Raw genomic sequence first — 23716 nt, forward strand, 5'->3', positions numbered from 1 at the left:
TTGCCCTGGGACTGCCACCCAGGACTGTGATCTGGATCCAAGTATGGGCAAAGCAACAGAGTCCTACCTCAGTGCTAGGAAAGAGACCCCCGTAATCTCCTTTTAACCAGTTGTTTGACCCCCTTGCCTTCTGTGGGCTGAGAGCTGAGGCAGCCACTGCTGATGTTGATTCAGTCACTTCTAAGACTTGTTCCTGGTTTGCTGTGGCTGGGGCTGTGCTCATGCTGCCTGCTCTGACCTGTACTTCACTCTCATCCAGGTGCGACGGACATTTCTTGCTGACCTTCTAAGTTGTCTTTTGTGTCTGTGGGCTGAGAAGTCTGGAAACAGCCATTGCCAGCAGTGATTCCGTTGCCCCAAGGACCTGCCCTGAATTTGCTGGGGCCAGGTCAGTGCTGGCCTAGCCCCTGTGCTGGACTGCATGCCTCTGTCACCCTGGTGCAACAAACTGTTACTATCACCCTCCCAGGTCATCTTGGCCTGGAAATTTGTTTCACTGTTTCTTTCTGTGGGTTCTGCTGCTCCAGAATTTGTTTAGGGTCATTTTTCGAAGGACAGCTTCGGGGAGAACTCAGGAGAGTCCCTGCCTTTGCCCCACCACCTTGGCTCCCCTCCCCAGAGGTCCACTTTTAACCCTAGGTATTGTATATAAATCATATTTTGTTAGGAGACAAGGTTGTCTCACTTCTTAAGAATTATTCTCATAAGAACATGGGTAACTTTAAGTTTAAAAAATGTTTTTAATTTATTGTCATAAATTCTTCAAAGGAAACAATGTGATGATAAAAACTCATATCCAAAGGTAATTATTACTACCTCCAAAGGTAGTAATTTTGAAGATATTCTTATAAAATAATTTTATTTTTATGAATAAGATAGCCAACATCTTAAAAGCCCTAAAGTATTAATGGAAAAATTACCTTTTAATAGTTTTATGTGACTACATCTACTTTTGGTTCTTAGTATATGAAAGTGATTTTAAGTAGTTTTTCTAATAATGGGAAGCAGGGAGAAGAAAAAGAATTGTCATTTTAATGACTTTTTTTTTCCTCTTTATTGACTTGTGTTCTCAGTAAGAAGGAGAAAATATATGGACCTATAGCCACTTGGCCCATGACTATCCAATTTTTCCATCAAAATATATGACTAAAAGTGAAAAACAATATATATTTAGATCATTAAAGAAACATTTGTATTTCAACTACAGTTTTTTGAGTTGTAACCTCTTTGGTTTCTTAAACTCAACAATATGGCCTGACCTTTACAAACTGGTATCTTCAGCACTACCCTATGCTTTAGTAACAACCACGATGTGAAAATCTTTCTAATCCTGGTTGTGAATTGTAAGATATGTAAAAACCATGTGTGTTTGAAGTAGACTATGTATTAGATACACATTACATTTTAAATGAGGATCAGAAATATTTTCACATTGTAATTGCCATTACATAATTGCCATTTCTTACTGAAAGTTAACAAAACAATGCACTTCTTAAACAGGGTACAAATAATGTGTAGGTACTTTAAACTTATGTAAGTCTAATAATAGTACTCAATCTTATTGAATTTTATGTTTGTTAGATTAGGAATTTAATTTATAAGTTGACACTGTTTAGAAGTTCTTTGTGTCTTTTTTTTTGAACAGATTAGAAATAGACATTCTATTTATATCATTAAAAGAACTTTAAGAGTGTAATTGTTTAACAAACCATTGCAAGACTGAGCTCATGCTTATTGTGGTTTATGTATTTGGGCACTCATCAAGTCCAGAGTTCATTTTGGGTGGTCTCATAAGGCAAAATTGTAAATATATGTCTCCATTTATAACTTCTTATTACCATCTCTAAGATTAAGCATAATAAAACCCACATATCCACCCTAATAATGAGTAACTAGAAACTTGATGTTTTTCAGCTTATTGGAATTTACTGTAGCTCAAATAGTTCTTTTTTCTTTTGGAAGGCATTGTTGATTTTTTTTCCCTTTAAAAAAGGAAGAAATTATCCTGAAATACTAAAGCACAGTATTTATAAAATCTATAGCAGCTTTTTTTTCTTGCTAGAAACTATTTTATAGCAATTTCTACATATAATTCTTAACTGTTAAAAATAGTTGATACTTAAGAATAATCCGGTTTTTTCCCCTAGCTACGCTGCTACGTCTTGATTTTCACTAGTATTTATGAGATTCCATAGGCTAAATATTACAATGCCATTTTAATAGTGATGTTGCAGTGCCAACAGGGTTACCTTTCATCTGTATATAGCACTTGAGCTTAACATTTTTTTTTCAAACTCATTTTATCCTCACTATTGCCCTTTGGGATGGGAAGAAGCTATGTTGTTATTCCCATGTTATAGAAGAGGAACTTTTGAAATACAAGTCACTTGTATGAGTCTAAATAGTATTGACACTTAGAATATCAGAATCCAGAGGTACCATGATTCCAACATTTACCTAACAATTACCTCTACATCTCCAAAAACTGCTCTTCCCACTTTTGGTTGAATACTCAGTTCCAGGAATTTTCTCTGACTGTCCCTCGTGACTGGCACAGTCTCCCTCATCTACTCTGATTACTGACCTCCTTGGCTTCCTTTAAGTCTCAATGAACATCCCAACCTTCTACCAGAAGCTTTTCTAGCTCCCCCCTTAATTCCTATAGTTTCCTTTTAATTTTTTCCTATTTGTTCTGTATATAGTTTGCTGTGTGTGTGTGTGTGTGTGTGTATTTGGCATGTTGTTCTCCCAATTAGATTGTAAGCTCCTTGAAGTGAGAACCTGTCTTTTGCCCCTTTTTGTATGTCCTATCCTTGGTACGGTGCCTGCCACATAGTAGGCACTTAATGCTTGTTGAATTGAATTGAACACTTCTAGGTAGTGGGTCAACAGACATTTATTAGAAGCCTGCAATGTGCCCGGCACCGTCCTAAGCAGCAGGGATACAAAGAAAGGCAAAAAAACCAAACAAACAAAAAACCCGACCAAACAAAAGACAGTCCCTGCTCTCAAGAAGCAATGTGCAGTCAACTACATACAAAGAAAATATGTGTAGGATAAATTGTAGATAATCAAGAAAGGGAAGGTAATAGCATTAAAGGAGATTGGGAAAGGCTTGTTAAAGACAGTGGGTTTTTAGCTGAGATATGAATGAAGCCAAGAAATGGAGATGAGAAGAGAGGTTTCCATGTGTGAGGAACATCTAGTGACAATGCCTGGAATCAGGAAATAGAGTGTCTTGTGCAAGGAAAAGCAAGGAGGCCAGTGTCACAGGATTGAAGAGGTATGCTGGGGGATAGGGAAGAAGAGGGTGTAAGAAGACTGGAAAGGAAGGAGGCAGACTTTGAAATATGAGGATTTTATTTTTGTTCCTCCACTTGGGCGCAGGGAGCCAGTAGTGTTACTGAGTAGGGTAGGAGATACCTGCTACCTTTTGAGGCATACTTGGATATCTCTAATCTTTAGGAAGTTTTCCTTTATCAAGTCATATCTGTTATTGGCGCCTTATTTCACTTTCTAGAAGAATAAATCTAATTCTTTTCTCACATGATGGCTCTCCAGATACTTGAAGACAGGTACCATTTCTCACTTATAGTTTTCTTTTCCAGTTCCTTCAGACTACTGCTGCATGACATTCTCTGGTGTCTCCTCACTATATTGGTTACCCTCCTTTGGCCTTACCCTAGCTTTTCCGCATCCTTCATTTCCATAAAATGTGGGCATTTTAATGTGGCATCCCAGAAAGAACGAGAGTCCAATTGTATTCTAGCCAGGGTAGAATGCTATCACCTTTTCTCTTTAGGACATTTATTCAGCATTAGTTTTCACTGCTATTTTATATTCTCAGTTCATATTTAGCTAGTAGTCTTCTAAAATTCTTAGCCTCTTGCATGAACCTAGGACTTTAAACTTGTATTCATTGCAAAAAAGAAGAAACCGTACAATCTAATTAATTATACATTCTTTGATTTGGCAGTCTCATCCACCACCTGTGCTTAACAGGCATCTTGAGTCCTGTGTTTGTGGTGATTGGAAGACCATGGATCGCACTGGGATGGTAGAACCTGAGGATGAATTGGGGTCATTAGGCCACCTTGCTCCAAGTCCTCAAAGTGAAGCAGTTGCTCATGAATTCCAGGAACTTTCCTTACAGTCTAGTCAGCATTTGCCTCCTCTGAATGAACGCAAGAATGGTGAGTTTGGAAGAATTTGTAGTAGTATTTATATATTTTAAAAGTTTACACTTTTAACTAACCTCTCAAAAGCAATTTTTACATTGTTAACATCTAATAACTTTAAATCAGCTAATACTTATAGATGGTCTCTTTTACGCCTCGTTTTGATAGTCTTTTTTCCATTCTTTCCTCTGCCACCCACCCCCTTGATAAACGTGTATTTTGCCAAGATAAATGTTCTTGCCAAAAAATTTTTGTCCTTATTGTTTTAGCAACCTTTCTAGCTTTAGCTAAAACATAAAAATATTATTAATCAAAACCACAATCACATGCATCTATTAAATTTTCACTTAAATCTTTTATTGTTGAGCTACAAAAGAAATCTGTTGCTACTTATAACAATTTTAAGTATTTAAAATAATTGTTCTTGTTTATAGTATTTCATCTATAAACTTATATAAATAGCAGAATATATTTATATGTATGTGTGTCTTTTTATGTGTCTTTGGAGTACACATAAGCTGTCTTTACTTGGCTTGAAAGTTCCAGGCTTTGAGAGATAACCAGCCTAGTTTCAGGTTGTACTTCAAACTTTACATACCTATCCCTATACCTATCATTTTCCCCTTGGAATATTTTTGTTGGCAGTATAATTTTTGGAAATGATTTTGAGATTGAGAAATTCAGTTTTTGTATATTGATATGCTTGGGGATGGTGTTTCAAACAAGTGACTTCACTAATCTGGGAATAATGAGGTAACTTTTCTGAGAAAAATAGGCTTTGGTTACAAACTTTGTTTTTCACATCTTACATTAAAATTTTAATATTGTCAAATTTGACAGTGAAGATTTGCATTATAATCCTAGTTTTTTTATTTATCAGAGGAGGAACATCTCTTTGAAGTTGTAGTTAACTTCTTGTCCTAATTTTCACTTTATACGTGTTTCATCTTTTGTGTGAAAATGAAAGGAAAATACTTAAGTAACATCTCTGAATGATCTGTGTTCCAGGGTTAACATGGTTTTTATCCCAAATGTGTTAAATCATGTGGTGTAGGCGCATATCGTAAGTCTACTGTTGTTCTATCCTTGAAGTCAAAACAGACATTTTCCACTACTTTCTTTTCAAATCCTTAATGATCTCCAGGTGAACAGCTGAGACTCTGATGTCCACAATTATGTCTAGTATAGCATTAACATAAATTATTCTTTCTTGAGATCTTTTGTCATATTAAACAAAGATGCACCTTAAGAATACATCTATCAAATTGTCTAACAGTCTGTCTTAAAAATCTTATAGAATCTAGCCTGTGCAAATGGTAACACTGCAGAGTTTTCATTACATAGGAAGCTCCTCTCTCTAAGAATAATCAGTTTGCACTTTTTTAATGTTCTGAGGTATACTTTCAGACTCCTTATTGACGTATTAGGAAGCTCAGTGTTAAAGGGATAGAGTATGTAAAAAGTATTGATGAGGAGAACTTTCCACATGATGGTCTTTTTGTTTCCCTGGATGATACTGCTACATCTCACACGTTTCTTATTTACATATGTTCTTATACTAAAAGTACTGAAGGTGTATTATAGGTACATCATGCTTGAGTTCAGCTTTGGTAGTCTCCTAAAAATACAGAGCTTTAGACTCTCGTTATCCTTTGACAACTTGATTGATCTAAAATTGTCCCTTAAATAGAATACTGTAAGGATGTCTAAGGAGCTTCAGCAATATGTAATCACCTAAAAGACCATAATGTGATTAACTGATTCCATTTTTAGTAGATAGTGGAGAAAAAAATCACCACCTGATATTTCAGATGTCAGTATGTTAAATATGATTACATTTTAGCAAAGTAACCTAAATCTAATTAAATGTATAAATTGGGATCTCTTAGAAGAATCAGGATTAAATTGATGTTGAGAAACTTAGCGATTCAGAGACTCTCTGTGTGAGGAATAGAAATAGAGCATAATTGCATCGCCATTGTCTAGTATAGGTGTCTTTAATTTTTACAGATAAAGCTTTCAGTTAGTATCATTTACAACACTATTTCCTTATTACCTTGCTTTGAAAAGTTTATTTCAGACTTGTAGTACATTAGCCCACCTAACTCATTAAGAAATTGCAAGTAACGTCGTGAAGGTATCAGTGAGAACCATGTATGTGGCTCTTCAACATGGGTAATACTTTCACATGAAACAATACATAGGTGGAGGAAAAATTCATTTTAATCTTCTCTTTGTTTTTTAAAGAGTAACATGATTCCTTTACCACATGAATAGTTTAAACTCTCAAAATTAAAAGTCACTATTTGAATACCAAAATAATTTAAATTTAAAATTTGTTCCAATGGGAATTTTTTATTATTGTCATTTTTAAGCATTTTGAAGTTAACTTGCTAAAATTGTTTCCTTTTTTGTTGACAAAAGGAGATATTTAAATTTTGAGGCTCTGTGGAATGATTGCTTCACAGAATAGTTTATAGATGAACTTTACAAGGAAAATGAAGTTTACATTTAAGAAATGTTTCCAGGATTTTCCCTCCTTGTTGATTAATATTTATGTTGGCAGTGGTAGTGAAATGGAAAAGTATTTCCACTGCTACAGCAAATATGAAAGGAGTTTTCATCAGAATATGCTAGTGTTTCCCTGTACCCATAGTGAGGCTATAAAAATCACTTTGCTCTTAGCACCTTAGAGGCAAGGCAAATTGCTTTAGGTTTTTCCATGAGGTTAGTTCAGACAGATTAAGTCAGATAAAAACAACTGCATTCAAGTAACAATGCATTGAAATACAAATTTAGCTTTTAATGTAAACATGAAATTAGATTGTACACAGAATGATCCAGTCTTATTACCGTAGTCTGAGATGAATGTTGCTTTACGTAGTCAACACTCAGACTATTAATCATAGGAAGCCTTCTTCCAGTTTCCAAATGGAAGAGTTGTTCTTTAGGTGCTTCTTGTTTGCAGTGGCAGTATGTTGTAATCAGACTTAATGTTCTGGAATGTGGTATATGGAATCAGAAAAAGATAAAATGATAAAAAAAAACCCTACATTGTTCTATATTGACTTTTTCTGCAGATTTGATTCTTAGCTTATGCATTAATTTAGACATTGCATTTAGATTTTCATAAATTGCAAAACATGGTTAAACTTTTGAGCAAAAAACTTCTCTACTGTATTAATTGGTAATGTATCTCAAATGGCCTACAAATTTAAGCATATTTAATTAGAAATCTACAAATTGATTATAGAGAAGATAGCAAGATACCTCTTTTTTTTTTTTTTTTTGGTTGATTCTTTGGTAGATTCTTCAATGTACCCTGGAAAGGAATAATTTAGATATGAATTTCACCTTCAGCATAGGATAGGTCATGTTTATTAAATACTGGATAGCACTAGCTATGTTATAGTATTGAGAAATAGTTAAAAGGAATATCTGCCTTCATTCTCTTTCATATTTGAAAGGCCCTTTTAAATTCTGTTTACTTTTTAAGTCTGATCGAGGAGGATTATTTTGCCTAGGTGGCACAGTGAATAGAATGCAGGGCCTGGAGTCAGGAAGACTCATCTTCCTGAGTTCAGATGTGGCCTTTGATACTTATTAGCTGTGTGACCCTGGGCAAGATACTTAACCTTGTTTGCTGCAGTTTCCACATCTCTAAAATGAGCTGGAGAAGAAAATGGCAAACCACTCCACTATCTCTGCTAAGAAAATCTCAAATGGGGTCACGAAGAGCCAGATACAACTGAAAAATGACTGAACAAAATCTTAGGTAAATTCAGTTCCATTGCCTTCTATTAGATTATCTGTCACTTCAACAACTATGACAACTAAGAGCTGCAAATCATCTTTTAGATCATAACCAGGTATTTTTGCCTCTGTTTGTAAAGAAAAAATAATTGCTACATCTGTATGCTGAACACCAGACAATACAAGTTGGTCTCTTTGGTTTGCCTTTTTACATTTAATAGCGTATTTGGACAAAATCAAGTAAAATTCACTCTGCTTAGCCAAAACAAATTTCAGAGGTTGTAGTGCAAAAAAAAGAAAGTTCTGTGTTAGCGTCTGATCTTCACTTCTAGTTATAGACTATTTTTTTATATGACAGTGCAGATACTATTTCAAACATTATGTTAAGGCATAGAGACAATGCTTTAGTGGGTATGGGTAATTCTAAGAAAATAATCAGAAACCTCCACAGTAGTTTGATAACTTCCATAGTATATCAGATGGAGAGTCAGTCAACAAGCATTTATTAAGTGCCTACTATGTACCAAGCACGGTACAAAGAGCTGGAGAGACTAATGACATCAGGAAACAAATCGAAAAGTAATTAAGAAAAAAATTAATTGATGGGACCAGTAGTGTTTCCAGGATTTTTGCTTTCTGTTTTTCCTACTGAAATGATTTTAGGATCAAATGAGATAACATCTATAACACACTTTTAAACCTTAAAGCACATGTTAGCTATTATTAAATGATTAGGGGATTGGATGACCTCTGCCATTGGTTCTGCCTTTAAGACATTTTGTCTTTTGAGTAATTTCAGTAACTCAGATATTGTTGTCAAAAATGGTGTTGAGTTTTCATTCTGATCTAAATAACAATAGCAGATGTGTGTAGAAATCAGACTTGAATTTTTATGTCATGGACAGAAATGTATAGACCTTAATTAGAACTTTCTTCAACCAAGTTTCTAATTTTTTTTGCTAGTTATTTTATCAGGATTGGTGATTTATATTCGATACTACAATAGAGTTTTGATTCAAAAGAACTATTTCCTTAACAATTGTAAATGAAATATGTGACTAATTGTTGTAGCTTTCAAACTTCTTTCTTGAGATAAACTCCTGACCCTTCAAAATACTTGTTAGGTCTTCATAAATAGCTTAAAGGTAAATGATACTAATCCAAAATAACCTTTTTAAAAATTTCCTACTACAATGTGATGTAAACAGGCGGGTTTAATTCTGCCTACTTCTTTCTATTTTGAATTTCTTGTTTAGATAGCTATGTGGCTAGGATTTAGTTTTGCTCCAATACATTGCTGAATACATCCAAAGGGGTGCATTAATTTGAATTCTTCATTTACAGTTGGCAATTACTTTGAACTCCTGACTTAGTTCCACAGCTGCTGTTATAAGCATGTTTTGGTAAGTCTATGAAGTGCTTGGTAAGACTTACAATTTCAGAATGAACCAGAAAAATCATCAGGCCCAAAGAAACTTTGTTTACACGTTATTTATTTAATATTTTAAAGTGGATTGCTTGTCATATTTACCCTGGGTCATAAGTACAAACAATTAATACATGAGTCTAAGTGAAACTTTTATAGCAACCGTAATTAAGAAGTTAAACCAAACAGATTCAAATATCAGACATAGAAAAAAATATTTTTTTACCTGTTCTAGAACTTTCATTGGATATGTCTACCATTACTAAAGTCATTTGGATATAGTATATTATATCTTAAAGAAATGAACACCAATTGCCTATTTAATACTAAAGTGTACCAAATGATTTCTTTTAGGCTCCAAACCTGTGGAGCTTTTTTCCTAGCTTATTTCAAAGCTATACATGAAGAAACAATCTTGTACTTCTCCACAGAAGGCAGGTTTATGTCATTGCAGTTGACAAAAACAGATAAAATAGATAAATAGTTCAGAGATAAAGGATACCATGCATGCTTTTCTCAAATCCATTTGGAAATGAACATGTTTTAGAATTACTTAATCTTAGACTAGGAAGAGAGCTCAGAGACTTTCTAAGCTAACCTTTACCTGAACCAGAATACCTTCTATAGTAAGTACCTTTGTGATTTGAGGTAAAATAGGTATTGGAAAATCATTGCTTAGCTCTATAGTACAGTCTCTACTAATGAAAAATTTGATGGGATTCTCAATCAAAGAATCCCCTGAGTTGAAAGAGACCTTAGAGGTCCTTGATCCAACCTCCTTTCTCACTCTGTTTCTACCAAAGCAAAGTATGAATGAATCTTCTCTACAATATCCTTTACAGGAGTTATATAGCTTTTACTTGAACATCTCCAATGATGAGAATTTCTACTCATGAGACACTATATACTTTTGGGAAGATCTTGTTTGGAAGTTTTGGTTTTGTTTTTTTTAACTATAGTGAGCTGAAAGCATTCTTCTTGTAACTTCAATACTTTGGTCCTCAGGGTCAGTCTTAGGATTCTGATTCATCTTCCACACCATGGTTCTTCAGACATTTGAAGACATATGTCCTCTTCCATCTCGCAACCTACTTTCATCTTATTGCTGCCTTCTCTCTCACCCATGAAGAGAAATGGTTAATACTTGCTGCTCCATTGCTACTAAATGGTTGGGAGAATTAAGTCAAAGACAACTGAAATACTTTAGAAATAAATCAGTACTGTTTTAGTGTAGGGGTATAGCCTAGAAAGGAAAGAATCCCAACCTAAAAACATGAGGAAAAGATTTTTTTTCCTCCTCTGTTGCTCTTTTAAGTTAAAATTTGGAGGAGAAATACTCTAGACATCATTTAAAAATATTGAAAAAAGAAACATGAAAAATATGGTGAAGACAAGGGTGTATTGATTTTTTCTTTTTGGTCCATACTGGATAATAACTCAAACTCAGTAGCAAATATCAGAAAAAAGCGTTTTTCTAACGCCTTTAAATTAACCCATATTGTCTGACTCTTCCACCCTTACCTACTGCCCTCGCTATTATTAACAGGAAGTATAGTCTTATGGGAGTCAGGATTCCGGTCTCCTCTGCTGACTCAATCTGTGAGTGTGGGTAAGTCTTGAAAACTATCTGTGTCATGGTATGGCCATCTGTATTATTTGTATGATAGCTTTCAGTCCGTATGTCTTTCTCTGGCTGCCTCTTCTCATATCATCATTTGCTCACTTCAGATATCCCATTCTCCTTTCTGTTATGCTGTTCATTGGGCAGCAGGAAAGAAAAAAAAGAATGGAGTGGGGTAATTTCCACTTTTATTAGTTCATGAAATTTTTATTGGACATGCACTAGTAATGCTACTATCAAATATCTATGTCCCAGGTCTTTTAGTGAACATAAACGTACGTGCCAACTCTCTGTACCTCGGTGGGTAAATTGCTGTTTTTTAAAAGAAAAAGTAGTGACCCAGTTGATATTCTTTTTCTTATAACTTATCTAATTTAGAATATTTCTGGAATTATGCAATATCTTCCTACTTATAGTTTTCAAAGGTTGGCAGGTATGTGTTGTTAGTATTTGTGTAGTAGTGTCAGTTATTAGAAAAAAGACACTGGTAGCTTATTTTAGTTTAAAATATTCATGCCTTTTGCATTTGCATTCACCAATGCTATTGTTTTCAGAAAAAAATGTGGCTAGTTTGTTGCTTGTTTTTGTCAACTCTAACTTGAAAACAAAGTTTTGATTCATGTATATTTGTGTACTCCTTATTTTCAACAGTGGCACCAAAATAAAAGCAAAAGACTTGATTCATATATTCCCTTTGTGATTTAAGATACGAAGATACAAGTATGTTAGCATTTTTCAGTACTTAGCTATACCTTTTTAGTTCATATGCAGCAAACAAACTTCTTATCTCAAACTTTAATTACTATAAAGCATTTCAATTCTATACCAATAACTAGTTGGCTAAACTGTCATAATTTCATAGCACCCTGCAATTTTAAGATGGTAAAGGCTTTAGTTATCATCTATTTCAACCACTTCTTAGAAGATCAGGAAACTGAAATTCAGGAAAAGTAACTTAGAGTGATAGTGGAAGCATAAGGACTAGAACTTAATTTTCCTTATTTACATTTTGTTGTGGGTTTTTTTTTAATCATATAAAAGAACTTTTGCTATGTCATGTCAGTCACTCAACTGATTATTTCATAAGTCCTTAAAGTTCAGTATTTAAAATATGTATGTGTATGTATATATAATTAACTCACTTCAGCAAACAATTATTTATCACCTCCTATGAGCAAGGCACATTATGCCAGGTGCTGGGAGTATAAAGATGAAATAGGACACAGACCTTGTTATAAATGAATTTATCATCTAGTAGATTCTCTTTGGGGTTTTTTAATAGGACATTTGAATATTTTAAAATACAATTTCCAGTCATAACTAGAAAGTATGCTCAGAATTGATTCTTACAAGAACTGATGTTTCAGCTGTACTCTTATTTTAGTTTTATCAATGAGTATGGTTATTCAGAGGTTGATGGGAGAAACGATATCTGTAACCTAGTGTTTCTTCCTACAACCATTTTTTTTAAAGATGTCATCTGACACATGAAATTTTTGTTTCTTGCCCTTCACTTCTAAACCATTTGAATATAGTAACTTGTCTGATGAGAGTTCATAGGGTAAATGAAGTAGGTACTGATTTCCCATGAAGTTTGTCTTCACCGTTGGTACTGCCAGTTCCCACAATCCTAGCATTCCCTGGGCATCACTCAGTGTCTACAATGAACAATTTTCAAATCTTAAAGCATGTGAAAAGACAAACAGGCCAAAACTCAGAACTCTCTGGGGATTATGACCTCTGAAACAGACTACATTCTGACATTTTCACAGGCTACTTGAATGAATTCCAGCAGGGTTATTCCATTTGGTAAACTACTAAACGAAACCTCTGTCATCAAGGGCAGACTTATAGATTTTTCTAGTTTATTGTGTGCTTGTTATGAAGAGATTACAATGGTTGACATAATCAGTGAGACTGTTTAAGCTTTTGATATACATTTATAATATATTTATGCTGAACTTTTTGGTGTTTTGAAATAAGAGAGTTATTTGTCTTATTTAAAGAGATCTTTTTGTGCTAATCCTGAATTTTAATTTTATTCCCTGGAAATCTGTGTGTGTAAGTAAACACATTTCTAGCTGAAAAGTCTTACACTATTGACCCAAGAGTTTAAACTAAGTAATTGTTTATTCAAAAGTCATCACTTAAAATAAAAATTTCTTAAAATGAGGCTTTTAATGTGTTATCCATTTATTATTTTTAACGTCTTTTGGAATACATGTAAAAACAAAAACAATCCAGTGCTTTTAAAGTACTATTATAAAGGATCTTATCTGATTTCAGTTATTTAAAATAATTATTTGGTGTTTTTTAAATTCATAGAGTAGCACTGGTAATCTATAGATTATTCCATTAATAGGCTCCTTAAAATGATTTATTTACACATTTAACATTTCTATAAAAAGAAAGCCAGTTCTAAAAATAGCCAAATAGAAGGAAATCCAAGAGATTTGGAGCCTGAACAGCTTTGGGAATTTGGTAATTGTTTCATTTATTTCTAGGCTTACTATTCATAATCCTAATGGTTTGGAAATATCTGAAAAGTGTTATCACTGTAAGTCAGTTCACATGAGTGTAACCCCTGTGAAATTTGGAGGGTAATAAAGCTCCCCATATTAGAAGGTCCAGATTTGTTAGTGGGTCTGTGGAATATTTTTCCTTTCTTGCATTGTTCTTTCTCCCAGAACTAATATTTGTAATTTATCCCAGAAGTCAGAACCTTCACCAGAGTGGATTACTCTAAGGAGAATAGGGGAAACTCTTAACCTAGAAGTTCTTGAGTCATATACAGTCACTACCTATGTAGTATGGGATAGCAGATAATATCCTAACCTAAGGGTCAGTTCATGTGCAGGGGCATGAACTGACTTGTCTAGAGGCAGAGATAATATACGAAGCAACAGCAGGATTTGAACCCAGGCCTTCTGACTCCAGATCCCATTTTCTTTTCATTCTACACTAATATGTGTGAAAACTCCATTATAACTCTTTATTTTCTCTTCATTATCTCAGATGCTCATGTGCATAAGTATGTGAATTATATACTTAAAGACTCTGTCCATCATATAAGAAGTATAGTAGAAGTACTCTGCCTGTTGTCAGTGACTTACAAATTTCTGTCATTGCAAACTTTTGGAGCTTCAGTTACTTTTCTAAAGGTACCCCAGAGATCTGTATTGTTTTCCTGAGTCTTCAGAAGGTAATTTCTTTTTCTTTCTGGTTGACTCTTTTCCATAGGAAGCCATGTTACCTGGGTTAGTACCTGATTACTGTCATTATTTTCCTCCAAAAAATGAAGGGAGGAAGTTGGAAAGGCTTTTTCTATGTCAAAGTACTCTTGCATTCTTTCTCTCTCTCTCTCTCTTTCTCTCTCACCTTTCCCCCACCCTTCTTTCTTTTTCACTTAGTAAAAAGTAGAATTGAAATATGAACTGGTTTATAAAATTGGAATTTACTTTTTTTTTTTAAATTAGGCACATGTTATTCTCCCCTAAAGGATTTAAGCTCCTTGCAAGCAAGACCTGGTTTCTTTTTTCCTTTGTTTCCCCACTGCATAGCACAGGGAAGAGCCTACAGTGGGTGCTTAATAAATGCTCGTTCAGTTAGACTTAAAACTGTTTCACTGCAGTCTCATTGTATTATCCCTCTTAATAATAATAAAAAGATAACTGATATCTTCATAGCACTTCAAGATTTGCAAAGTGATCGTACTATAGATATTTCTGTTTTGTAACTAACAGGTTCAGTGAGAGTTGATGACTTCATCATGATCATACAGCAAGTGAGCGTATCAGAACTAAGATTACTAACTCAGATCTTTCCTCTTTGAACCTAGGGCCCTGTATACCATGCCATACCATACTGGGTCTTAGAGTACTGCTAAGTATTTTCCTTCAGCACTTTTAAAATCATATCATTTCTGTTCATAGATCCCCAACCATGATCTAAATTCTCTGCCTGGTTAAGTCCTATAATCTAACCTCATTAACTACATTTCCTACTACTTCCCAACACAAACCTTTTCTTCTAGACCCTACTTCCTTAAAAACTTAGCATTCAATTAGACAAGGGTGATTGAATGATGGAAAACGTGAGAAATATAATAATGTTTAACCCTAAAAGGATCAGGTGCTTCAGTTGATACTTTTTTTGGACACTTAGAACTTGAAAAGCCTTAAATGTTTCTACTTCATGGCTTTTTCTATATCTTTGTTATCAATATTCCTTAGCACCTTAAAGACTTTTCAAATGAAAAAAAAAAGACATAAAACATGTAGCTCTGCTTACAAGGACCAGATACATCCAATGACATATATGTTTAATAAATAATTTATGCTTTTATTGCAAATAAGAGGAAATGCTTCTACATTTATTTCTAGTGGGTTGCTATCAAATACTTATGAAAGCCTGTGAATAATGTGTTCCTGGAGTAAACCAAAATTTTATCTTTTCATGTACTGTTTTGCAAATTTTTAAGAAAATTTTTTAGTTTTTTGGAATTTTAGAATTTATAACTTGGTTGTCATAGCTATGCAAGTTTTGTTTGTATCCTTACTGAAGAAATGTCTTGAGAGACTGTCTGATGTAGATTTTAGAACAAATAAGGAATATCCCATCCGACACATTCAGTGATGGACTTTCAGATAGTGGCTTCAATGTTAGAAATGCTACAGTTTCAATATGTAAGGCAGTGAAAGACTATTCCTCATCTGATTTCAGCAACAGTGAGTCCATCAGTTGAGATCCTTCTACAGCTGACAATCTAAAACATACTGAACAATACAGTTCTCATCAGACTCAAGTTGACAACAAAAGGTGAAGAGACATAGTTTCTGAAAGGTAAAGATGGTGTATTTCTTGCCAATGGGCTAAAAGCAGCATGAGGACACTTACCACAGCTGTACTATTACACTTTGATCTGGCCCTACTGCGTATTCTTCAACTTTTGTCATGAAGAAACGTCCTGTTTCTTCTTTTTGAATTTTATTTCATGGACCAGTGCTTAGAAGCATTCAGAAATGTACAAATGCAGAAGACCAGTGAGTAGCAAAGTTGTCTACTACCTTAGATGAATCAGAGAAGTTCATTGGTCTTATTGTGGCTCATAGTGTTGTTTGTATAAGAAATCTACCCATAAAAAGTATATGGACTAGCTCCTGTGAGTGTTCTTTGTTCAATAAAACTGTTCCATGTAGTCTATTCCTCCATGTAATGAGGTACCTTCACTCTAAGCTGAAAACTAAAAGTAAAACCGGCTACTTCAGAACAGGTTTTGTCTAGCACCTTCACATGGAATCTTTTTGTTGATGATTGTTAGGCACTTATTTCTGATGTATACATTGGGAAAGCACGCTATACGTTTATTCAGTATTTGTCAAACAAATACTTGTTCAAAGGATTCCTTGGGAAAAGACAGTGCTGGAAGCAACAGTACCAGAATTCTTGCAGATGCTGTGAGGAAGTGCATGAAACCACTTTTCAGCGAAGGTTACAATGTAATCTGTGGCAATTATTTTACATCTGTTCCTTGGTCTTTCTGTGAGACTTCCAAGAGAAAGGTACATCGGAGTTGGAACTATTCATCTTAACCTTAAAGAACTTCTAGTAGCAACAGAGATACACAGACCACTGTAAGAAAACTGGTTTTGAAACATAGAGAGAGGCTGCCAGTGACCTTGACTTCATACCAGTGTAAGAGATCCAATCCTATAAAGATGAGCAACCTTCCATCCAGGTGTTCATAGAACAACCCAAAGCAAAAACTAGCCACTGTCCTATGTTACAAGAACAATGAAGTTAGAAGAGATATTTTTTTTTAAATATATTTTTTTATTTTTAGTTTACCACATGCGGTTTTACATAATTTTGAGTTCCAGATTTTCTCCCCTTCCTCCCCAAGACGGCATGGAATCTCATAAAACTACCATGTATAACTTCGCATTGAATTAATTTATACACTAGTCAAGTTGTGGAGAAGAATTATGACCAATGGAATGAATCATGAGAAAGAAGAGACAGAACCAAAAAAAAAACCCAAAAACAAAAGAGAAGAAAAAAAGGCAAGCATGTAGTGTGCCTCAATCTGCATTCAAACTTCACAGTTCTTTCTCTGGATTAGGATAGCATTCTCCATCATGAGTCCCCTGGAGTTGTCCTTGCACTTTGTGTTGCTGAGAAGAGTGAAGTCCGTCAGGGTTGGTCCTCACGGAATCTCTATATCTGTGGTTGTGTACAATGTTCTCCTGGCTCTGCTCCGCTCACTCAGCATTATGTCGTGTAGGTTTTTCCAGGTTGTTACGAAGTCCGTATCATCCCCATTTCTTATGGCACAATAGTATTCCCATTACCTTCATATACCACAGCTTGTTCAGCCATTCCCTAATTGATGGGCATCCCTTTGATTTCCAATTCTTGGCTACCACAAAGAGAGCCGCTATAAATATCTTTGTACATATGGGTCTCTTTCCCTCTTGTGTGATTTCTTGTGTGATACAACCCTAGAAGTGGTATTGCTGGGTCAAAGGGTATGAACATTCCTATGGCTCTTTGGGCGTAGTAGAAGTAGAAGAGATATTTTTGACAAAATGGCAAGATGTCAGTGAAAACAGCAAGTAAGAGATGGGCTAAGCATGTTTTCTATGATGTTCTAGATACAGCACTTAACAATAACTGGATAATATATTTAAAACTGTTATTCACAGCCATCAATAATACATCCAGAGGTGAACTAGGAACTTACTAGAGATTGTCCAAGAGGTAAATCAGAAATTATAGCAACCATGGTCAAAGACACAGAAGTTCCTCCAGCCAAAATGCATCACAGTTATGACACTACTGAATAATGGAACAGGACCACAGATATGTGCTTCATTTCCAGAGAACCTCCTTGTGTCAAATGGTGTGAAGAATGTTGTTCCCAAATAGTGAACAAAAGGAAATTGTATTGGCAAGCACCCTTAGCATACCCAGGATGGCCTGCTAGCACAGGTTCTTTGATCTGTTTCTCTAAAGGAAAGACAGCTTCAAAGGGGTCAACAATCTTATTTTAATTAAAGATATGTAAGTAAAGAAGGTAAAGGTCATTCACTAGGTCAGGGAAAGGTCAGCACCCTGAACAGGGAGAAAATACAAGCAGAGAGAAATTAGCACAGAAATGTAATAGACCAGGGCTCCAACCGTCTAAACAAAGTAATAGATACATAATCACCAGACAGGGAGCAACAACATCTGGGTTCACAAGGGGAGAGGTGCTCCTTAACAACAGCTATCCAGAGTCTTGTCTGGCCAAATCACAAAGACCTCAAGCGAACGTTCTTCCCATGAGTGAGCCCCAAAGCAAAATCTCACCTCAGAGAATAAATTAAATAAATAAACAAACCCACATGCATACATATATTCATTCTCTCTCTCTCTCTCTCTCTCTCTCTCTCTCTCTCTCTCTCTCTCTCTCCCTCCCCCTCCCTCCCCCTCCCTCCCTCTCTCCCTCCCCCTCTCCCCCTCCTCCCTCTTCCCCTCTCCCTCTCTCCCCCTCTATCTCCCCCCTCTCCCTCCCCCTCTGTCTCCCCCCCCTCCTCTTCCCCTCCCCCCTCCCAGAAGGGATCACAACTCTTGTGATTCAGTGCCTAAGTAGCTTAATAATAAAAGGTGTGAAAGCCTTCCTGCAAGCAAGTCTCCCATAAGCAAGCTTCCAGTTAGGCAAGTTCCTCCCACAGTGGACTCTATGTAACTCAGGATGTATCGCAGCTGTGAACTGGGCCAAAGCTAAAAGCAGCAAGACATCTGTGGTTCAAATATCTATGTACTTTTAGACCTGGGATCACGGCCCCTGTTCCGAGGAAAAAAGGGAACAGATGTGGTCACGTAGGACTATTGATGGACAGGGAAGATTTTATATTCCATTAATCCTACAGAAATAAAATCCTACACATAATAAATATTTTCTTTCTTCTGTCTCTCCAAATGCACTTTAAATGGAAATAATTGTAAGCAGGTATTATAATTTTACTTTGAAATAAATTTTTTTCCTTTCTTTTCTTTGTCATATGGATTAAGAAAAATAGACTCAGCTTGGTCCTTCAAGATATTCTTAAATTCTGGTCCTTCCAATATTATTAATAAGATTTGGAGCCATATGGGATATTAGAGATAACCTAGTCCATTCCCCTCATCAGACAGATAAGGAAAGTCCAGTGGCCTGATTTGACTTGTCCATTCCATATTGGAGTGAAAATTCATTTAGATGATCTCTGTGTCTCTTGCGCACACACACACACACACAAATAGCATTAGCATGTCAGTTCTGTGTAAGGATAGGAACTCAGCACTGGGCATACAAAGACAAGGATGAAAAATAGTCTCCTCCCACAAGGAGCTTATGTTGTTCTAAGCAGATAGAACATGTATACAAATAAATAAGGGTCAGTTCAAAGGCCATTTAAATTACATGGAAACTTTACTCATTTTCTCCTCACATTCAGTTATTGCTCTCTTCATGAAGTTGTTTTGCATTTATGTATTAGTGTTCATGTTTTGATAACTGTACTTAAATCTAATTTGTTTCCTATGAGCATCTGGGGGCCGTTACCATTTTTAGGGAATCCTTCTTCCATTTGTACTCTGTACTAGGCCATTCCCATTTAAGCCTAACTTTGCTATTTGTCATCAGGAGTTTGTCAGAAAAAAAGGTATCTTTATAATTTTAACATGAATAAGAGAGATCTTTTTGGAAGAGAGAAATATATAAATATATGTGTGTATATATTCCATATCCATAGTATGTGCATTTTCTCATCTCTTCTTCAGGGCCAAATTTAGTTTTTTGTTTTTGTAGTTCTTAGGATTTACGTTACTGTAGGCATTCTGTCTGGTTTTCCAACTTCTGCTTACATCAATCATTGCATATCAGTTTTTGTCTTCTGGTGCTTTTTTTTGTATTTCTTATAGTACAGTAATAATCTATTGCATACATGAACCATAGTTTGTTTAGCTCTTCCACAGTAGTGGCCATCTACTTAGTTTCTAGGTCTTTGTTAACTATAAAAAGTGTTATTATGAATATTTTGATGTGTATGGATCCTTTCTATCTTTGACTTCCTTGAGGTCTGTTCCTAGCAGTGCAATCTCTAGCTTAAACAGTATGGACACTTTAGTCACTTTCTTAGTATAATTCCAAATTGCTTTCAAGAACGATTTAGCAATGTTGCAGTTCTACCAGAAGTTTATTAGTGTGTCTTTCCAAAATTTTCCCCAGCATTGGATGTTTACTTCTTTTGTCATCCGTATCCATTTGTAGGGTATGAGGTGATACCACAGAGTTGTTTTGATTTTCATTTTTCTTATTAGTGATTTGTAATAATTTTAATAGGAGTGTCAATAGTTAATTCTTTTTTAGTTATCTCTTTGTTCATATACTTTAACCAATTATTCACTGAGGAATGGCTTTGGTATCTTGGATATCAGGTTCTTATCAGAGATGTTTGATGCAGAATATTCAGAATATGCAGAAACTCTTGTTGCATTGATTTTGTTTATTAAAAAGCTTTTCCATTTCATGTAATTGAGATTACCTATTTTATCTTTTGTGAGAAGCATTGTGTCATAAGGATAAAGAGCCAGTAGTGGAAAGCAACTTGTGTTTAAGTCCTATCTTGGCTGTGTGACCCTGGTCAAATCATTTAACCTCTCAGAGCCCCCCACAGGAATTTTCTAATACTGTAAATTAAATGGAGGGTGCCACTCTGAACTGGTAGAATAAGTTTCATTCTGGAAGCATCCTGTAGCAGATAAAGTCATGCAACTGGGAAAAAACCAAAACTTTTGTGATTGCCCCTATCCCTTAGCTAGTTGACTTTTTCAGTAGCTATAGGTACAGAAGGTAGTTAGTACTTGATGTTTCTTTTCTAGTTTTGTCATGGTGTAGTCTTTACTATTCAGCTCACATAACTATTTTTAGTTTATTGTAATATGGGGACAGAAATTGGACCTATGATTCCATTAGTCTAGTAAGAGGAAACTCCCTCTACCAATACAAGTCAGTACCTTCTCTGCAATTTCATAGTCTTCTAGAGTTGCCTACAGTGCTGCAAGAATAAATGATTTACCCAGTCACACAGCCTCTATGTGTCAGAGATGGACATTGAACCCAGGCCTTCATGGCTTTTAGAAAAGCATTCCATCTTTTACACCAAGCTGCCTCCCAAACTGTATACAGTATAAAATGTTGATCTAAGCCTAATTAGTCAAATTATTTTCCAATTTTATGAAGATTTTTTTGGTAGCTGTATAAAGGATAGAGCTTAGAGAAAGAGACTAGAAGTGGGGAAACCAACTAGACTATTGCAGGAGTCAGGAAAGAGATGATGAAGGCTTGAATAAGGGTAGTAGCCTTGTAAAGAGAGAAAAGAAGACAGAGGGAAGATGTATTGTGGGAGTAGATTGAACATTTGGCAACTGATTGGATATAATGGGCAGTTTGAGGGAGAATAAAGATTCAAAGATAACTAGAGTTTTTGTACCTAGATGATCAGAAGGATAATCTTTAAGACAAATGGGTTATGTTGAGAGGAACAGTGAGTTTAAGAGGAATGATTGTGATTTTGGACAGTTTTGGTTTGAGATGCTGTTGGAACATCTAGATGAATATGTTGAGGCAGTTTGCAGAGTGGCATTGTTTCTTCAGATAATATGTTGTGTTTGTTCTTCTCTCAATGTTTAGTTTGTGTTATTTGCCTCACCAAAATACTGTCTTTTCTCTCATGAATATATAGTTTCATGTGTCATTTATATAGAGATGAGAATTTAAACTACAGTGGTTGACATGCTCCAAAGAGAGAAAATGCAGAAAAGAAAAAGAAAATAACCTAGGTGAAAGCCCTGGGGTGTGGGTGTATGTGTGTGTCTGTGTCTGTGTCTGTGTATGTACACAATTTTTTTTAACTTTTAAAAATTATTATTATTTTTTTTTTTTTAGCAAAGAGACTTTAATATTTTTTTCAGTTTCAAATTTCCTCCTCCCCTTGCCTCCTTCCTGTGTGGGTCAGAGACCACTACTCACATTAAAAATATACAGAGACCGTTCTTGAGAAAAGGCAAAAAGAAGTTTATTACTTTCTCATGAGAAAGGACGTACCCCAGCAAGTGTATGTGTGTGGCATACAGCTCAAAGCAAGTTATGTAGACCCTAAGGCAGAGTTCCCCCACCCCCTACTGGCTCCTCTTTCCGTTGACTGGATTTGGAGCTCACATTCTAAATGTGGAATTTTCTCCCCAGCAACAGAGAACAAAGAACAAAAAGGCAGGCGTGAGACCAGAGACTAGTATTCAGCAAAAAGGGAGTAAAAGCTAGATAAATAGGACCTTGCAGGTGTCTGTCTACTGATGTAATTTCTTATCTATACTTTCTCAGAAGAGCAGTTTCTAAAAATACAGAAGGGGTGCTGGTCAGGGGTGGATAGTAGGAGAGGAAAGGTCCCATACTGAGGGGGCTTCACTATTTCAGCATTCCACTCATTCCCCTACCACATGAGAACACAAGAAAAACAAAAAGTATTAGAAATGTTTAGTTATGCAAACCAAATTTCCACATTAGCTATTTATGTCCCCCCATTCTTTCCAAAAAAGCAAGAAAAAGAAAAAAAAATATGCTTCATTCTGGACTCGAGTCCATCTACTCTCTTTCTGGAAGTGGATAGTATATTTCATCAGGAGTTTTTTGGAATTTTATATATACATTTCTTAAGAGTATTGAACATAAATGATGATCCAAAAGAGGAGATGAGAAGGAAGGGTAGGAAAATAGAAGAGAATAGAAAAGTTGTGTCATGCTTGTTCTTCCCTTAATGTGTAGTTCATGTTCTTTACCTCACCAAGAATGTTGTCCTTTCTCTTCCTTCCACCTATGCAAACATTTAGCCAACCTGAAAGCCTAGTTCAAATTCTACCTTCTCTGCAAAAGCCTTTAGTGATCAATTCAGCCTGCACTTTTACAGCACAAGAATGAGTCTTATTTGACAGCAAATCTTATAGTTTTTTCTAATTTTTTTCCATTACTCTAATGTCTTCAACCTGAGAGTAAGGGCTATAATTTATACTACTTTTGCACATCCTTTCTCCACCCCTGACCCCAGTTCTTAGCAAAGGAATGGGTACATATTAGGTGTACAGTAGCATCTATTAATAAGTGAAGTCTTTTTCACAATTTTAAAAGAAAATATCTGAGTAATAAATGAAAATTTTGAGGCAAAAATTGCATGGTGTTTTTGAAGAGCAATCAGATGTATAGTTTGGGTTTTTTTGTTGTTGTTGTTTTGTGTTAAAGTATTGGTTACCATTTAAAACTAAAATGATGCCCCTAAACAGTTGTATATCAAGATCTATTTTTAAGACTTTTTTAATGAAAATTTTTCTTAGATATAATTTTCTGTGTTAACTTCAAGCACGTAATTATTGGACCCTTCATTGCTCAGAAATGGGTGACATTTGGTTGAACTTAGTACTTGCCTTTTGAACTGTTAAAATCCTATAGGTAGGAAAGCACTTCATATACATAAAATACATTAATAGATTCTTGTACCTGGTTTTATTGTATGTTATTACACCATTGATACTTAGTAAATATGTGTTGATTAATGCTTGGTTTTATGGAATTGACATAAAATCTTTATGTTCACTCTGTATCCATTCAAAACTATCTGAACCTCCACAAAAAAATATGAAACATTTGAATAGTTTAGCTTT

The 23716-nt window shown here is 35.2% G+C and overlaps 1 protein-coding gene across 3 annotated transcripts in view; it reads left to right on the forward strand.

The window, feature by feature from the left end:
- The first annotated feature begins 3976 nt into the window (after positions 1-3976).
- MRTFB (myocardin related transcription factor B) overlaps positions 3977-23716 on the forward strand; it is a 146419-nt gene continuing 126679 nt past the window's right edge. For 2 of the 3 annotated variants that reach the window (XM_036739413.1, XM_036739411.1), the window contains exons 1-2: positions 3977-4193; positions 10904-10966. In XM_036739413.1, coding sequence (XP_036595308.1) covers positions 4040-4193; positions 10904-10966 — 217 coding nt within the window. In that variant the 5' untranslated portion in view covers positions 3977-4039. The remainder of the gene's footprint in view (positions 4194-10903; positions 10967-23716) is intronic. The other variant, XM_036739412.1, reaches the window with a different exon arrangement.

The sequence above is a fragment of the Trichosurus vulpecula genome, chromosome 9 (genome assembly GCF_011100635.1).
Source record: "Trichosurus vulpecula isolate mTriVul1 chromosome 9, mTriVul1.pri, whole genome shotgun sequence".
In the NCBI taxonomy this organism is placed as follows: Eukaryota; Metazoa; Chordata; class Mammalia; order Diprotodontia; family Phalangeridae; genus Trichosurus; species Trichosurus vulpecula.